This window comes from Pygoscelis adeliae, unplaced genomic scaffold (assembly GCF_000699105.1).
Source record: "Pygoscelis adeliae isolate BGI_AS28 unplaced genomic scaffold, ASM69910v1 Scaffold213, whole genome shotgun sequence".
NCBI classification, from domain to species: Eukaryota; Metazoa; Chordata; class Aves; order Sphenisciformes; family Spheniscidae; genus Pygoscelis; species Pygoscelis adeliae.
This window is the reverse complement of record NW_008824410.1, coordinates 864,889-868,869: the sequence shown is the minus strand read 5'-3', so window position 1 is coordinate 868,869 and position 3,981 is coordinate 864,889. Positions and strand designations below refer to the sequence as shown.

General features: G+C 61.5%; 1 protein-coding gene across 1 annotated transcript in view; it reads right to left on the bottom strand.

Moving 5' to 3' along the window:
• The window catches only part of ARHGEF16 (Rho guanine nucleotide exchange factor (GEF) 16), a 10,417-nt gene extending 6,436 nt beyond the window's left edge, over nt 1–3,981 (bottom strand). The window contains exons 1-5 of the mRNA XM_009320545.1: nt 3,430–3,981; nt 2,688–2,739; nt 2,023–2,192; nt 1,456–1,512; nt 786–946 (exon numbers count right to left, since the gene is read on the bottom strand). Of these exons, the coding sequence (XP_009318820.1) occupies nt 786–946; nt 1,456–1,512; nt 2,023–2,192; nt 2,688–2,739; nt 3,430–3,981 (992 nt within the window). The remainder of the gene's footprint in view (nt 1–785; nt 947–1,455; nt 1,513–2,022; nt 2,193–2,687; nt 2,740–3,429) is intronic.

Here is a 3,981-nt window from a genome sequence, read left to right as displayed (position 1 = left end):
CTGCACGCCCGCACCGCCCCCGCGGCAGTTCCCATGCCTGCCGCAGCCCCGCCTGCGCTCTCCTCCTGCTGCTTTCCCACACGGACAGGGCTCGCCGGCCGCCCCGAGCGCCAGCTCCCAAGGCGTTTGCTCCCCACCTCCCAGGGAGCAAAGGCCACGCTTACGCTGGCTCTTTGAAGGCGCAGTTCCAGTTTCGGCACCCGAGCGATCCCCCGCCCATGCTTCGGAACAACCAGCCGCTTGCTGCGGCTCAGCCGCCCCGCGCCCCTGCCTTGCCGGCCCCTTTCGGCCACGACGCTGCAGCCAGGCTGGAGCCGGGCGGCTGAGCCGCAGCGTACCGGCTCCACCTGCCCCGTCTCACCAGCCCGGAGGCAAAGGGAGGCACCACCTTCACGGCAGTGCCCGGACACCTGAGGAGGAGGTTCCAGGCAAACAGAAGGTGCCCGGGCGCGGGGACCAGGGTTCAGCCAGTTTTTGGTGCCCGATTGCAGCCACACGACTGAGCACCACCATTATAAGCTATTAAAAAACTGGGTGTCAGGGTAACAGACCCTCCAACTAGACATTCAGGTCCTGAGCATGTAATAGTGGGGAAGCTGGTGCAGCATGCTGCAGGGGCACGTGCCGTGACACGAGGCACTAGGAAGAAGGGCAATAGGTGGGATGTCTTAGAACCTTCAACAAATCCATGGGATGGTTGTTTTTACACGGCAAATAAACAGAGCTCCAGAGTCACGCCTCCGGGCCTGCCTGGTCCCAACCCCACACCGATGGCCCCCACTTGCCTCGTGCTGACCGTCAGGACGTCGCTGATGTTGGAGAAGAGGTGGTGGTGCTCCGTCTGAGTCATGGTCTCCTTCAGCTCCTCCGACCTCATGAAGTGGCACACCAGGATGCTCAGGCTGTGCATGTAGGAGTACTCAGAAGTGATGATCTCAAACATTGCCTGAAAAAGCAGGGCAGTGAAGATGTAACATCACAAACTGGATTGTTACTGACTAAACGAGGCCGTGAACTAAAACTTGCTATATCTTATTTACATTTGGTTGGCACGAAGCCACTGGAAATGACTTTGCTCCAACAGTACGGCCTTCCCTCATCTGATGCATTGCCTGGCCTACACCAATAACTTCAGCAGGTTTTAGGACTTTCATTCGTAAATAAGCCACAGCCCTAAGATGTTTTCCCTTCCAGTGGCTATTTCCCATCAGCATCCAAAGGAGTTGCCTGCTTCCCTGCCAAGACCTGCGGGTGAGCCCTTGCGGCGCTGCCCAGTCCCAGAGCTGCTGGAAGCAGCAGCACCATAAACCCCATATGCAGGAGCTGAACCCGAGCCCGAACCCAGCCCCGCTCTGAGCCGACCCCTGTGCCAGAGGTCCCGGACACAGTCACGCGTGTCTCTGCTGCCTTCGGCGTTCACGTTGCACTCCCGGGCATGTCTAAGGCTCCTCTCACCTCCTGCCGTTTGCGCTCTTCGGGGGATATCTTTTGCAGGATGCCCGCTTCCAGCACCTGCGGGCGAGAGGCCGGGGTTAGCTGGCGCTGGCGCTGCGGACCGACAGTCCTTGCACGCCCTCTAGTGCGGTCCGGGGCTCTGCCCAGCCCCGCACAGCCCGCCAGCCGCCCCACGGCTCCGCAGCCCACGGCGGTTAGCCGATGCCGCTCCGCAGGAGGAGATTATTCTCCCCAGGGGCTGGCAGGGAAACCCCAGGCACCCAGCAGGAGCACCTGCCTTCCCCCCATCTGTGGGTGAACCTCTCGCAAGCACAACCGCAGCAGCTCCGCCAGCACCCCGACGAGCCTGGACAGGGACCTGCGTGTCCCAGCCAGGGCTGGACAGTCCCAGAACAGCCCATTGCAAAGAGTAATGCTGCAGAATTATCCACTCACGATTTGTTCAGCAGCTCAGAGAACTTTTAAAATACACACAGCTGTGCTGCAACATGGCACAAGCATGGGAGCAGCCCACGGCGAGGGCAAGTGGGGCCTTTCGGACCCTCCGGGCTGGGCTGCTGCCCCTACCTCCGGGAGCTGGCTCCAGGTCACCTGCGCCGGGCGATAGCTCCGCACCACAATAGCGGCATCCGGAGGGGATGGCTCTTCTGGGATGGATTCCTCCAGCAAATCCTCATCTGACTCATGGCTGACAGAGTTCAGACCTCTCTCACGGATTTCCTGATACAGCCGGGGCTCTGCAGAGGAAAAGGCAAGAGGTCAGCGAAGCCTCTCCCGGCTGGGGGCCGGGGGTTCCCTTACCACCACCGCCTCACCCCGCCAGCCAAGAGCCCTGCCATGAGCGCCGGCGAGCCAGGGCCAGCACCTCCCCACCAAGGTTGGACTTTGCACAGCACCGATTAACCAGCAGCTCCTGCTCCCAACAGCTTCTCACAGCCAGCGCGCTGCGCGCAGCTCTCCCGTGTTTGCCCAGAGCAAGCAAAGCTGGGAGCGCTCCAGCTACGAGCACGGCAGCAGCCTGAGCGTCATCACGCCCCGGGGAGTGGGAAAGCAGGGTTGCAATGCTCCTCTTGCAGGTGGGGAAATGGAGGCAAAAGCAATTGCCCCAGGCCAGGGACAAGCAGCAGCACACGTGGCAAAGGGACTTCTAGGGATTCCCTTCGCTGAGAAGCGCCCCGGTGCCCTGCAAGGCTGGAGCCAGCACTCTCGGGAAGACGGGAGGCAGCACTCACGGTCCTTGAACGAGCCGCCACGCTTCTGCACCCGCTTCCGCCCAAAGGTTCTCTGCAAGAGGAAGAAGAGGAGAACACGCTGCAGTTACTGTATTTCTGTGGCCCTGGGAAGCATCCAGCTCCTTCAGGAAAGGAGAGAAGTTACCTGTGCGGCCAGTCAGCAAATACCACCCTGTTCTTTCAGCCTGATTTTTGTCTGAGCTTTTGTTTGCCTTACTGAAGTGACTCAGCTTTCACCTTGCATTATCAGGGTCACGATCTAAACCATCCTGTAGTTACGCTGCTGCCTTTCACATCTATCTGTCTCACACCTGGACTTTGCCTGCGCTGGAGTCTCCTTTTCCCCAGGCCTGCTTCACCCATGTTTGTGTACAACCAGCCGCCACCTCGGAGCCACACACCCGGCCAACCCCACCCTGCAAACATGCCCGCAGCCGCCTGTTGACAAGCGGGAGCCCCGGAGCAGCCAGTTACACTCCCCACAAAAGCCATGCCAGCTATTTCCGGGCTCTCCGGGGACCTACAGCATCTGTTGGTGACATGCAGGCTTCCCAAGGCACAAGTCACGTCACCAGGCTCAGCAAGCCCTGCCAGCTCCACACAGGGCTCACACAGCTCCGCAACTGACAGGAGTTGCAGGAAAAAGGCTCTGCAGATCCCCCGGCAGCAGCTCATCACCAGGGCAAGTGGGGGATCGATCCCCGCCTGAGAGCAATCGGGTGACAGCGGGTGCAAAACCCACCTTGTTCCTGCCGGGGCTGCGGGCAGGCAGGGCGCTGCCCTCCTCCGACATGGGTTTCAGCGAGGGGACGGGGCTCGACGGCTCCAGCTCCGCACACAGGCCCTTCATGGCCACGCGGTAGGACATGTTCCTCAGGTTGCGCTTGAGGGTCCCCCCACCGTCATCTTCCACCTCCGCCTCCAGGGAGAGACTGGGGACAGACGCCCGCTTCGGGTCAGGACCCAGGGGTTCCCGGCTTGACCCAGCTGCCCCGAAGCTCTGGTGCCGGGAGGGGTTGTTCTTGATCTTGGTGGAGACAGCCAAGCTTTTGGGGATCAGCTGCTGGGTTCCCACCTTCAGCGCGGCTGGGCTGTCCGTGCTGAGGATGCTGCGGCGGGGCTCAGCCGAGGTGGGAGAGCCCATTGCCGAGAGCGAGGCAGCATCGGGCGCCACGGCAGAGCCACGCTTCCCGGGGGTGGAGGTCGGGCTGGGGGGCTCCGGCCGCATGGGGTGGCATCGGTACTCCAGGAGAAAGGTCTTGTCCACAGAGCTGCCAGGGGGGCTCTGAGACAT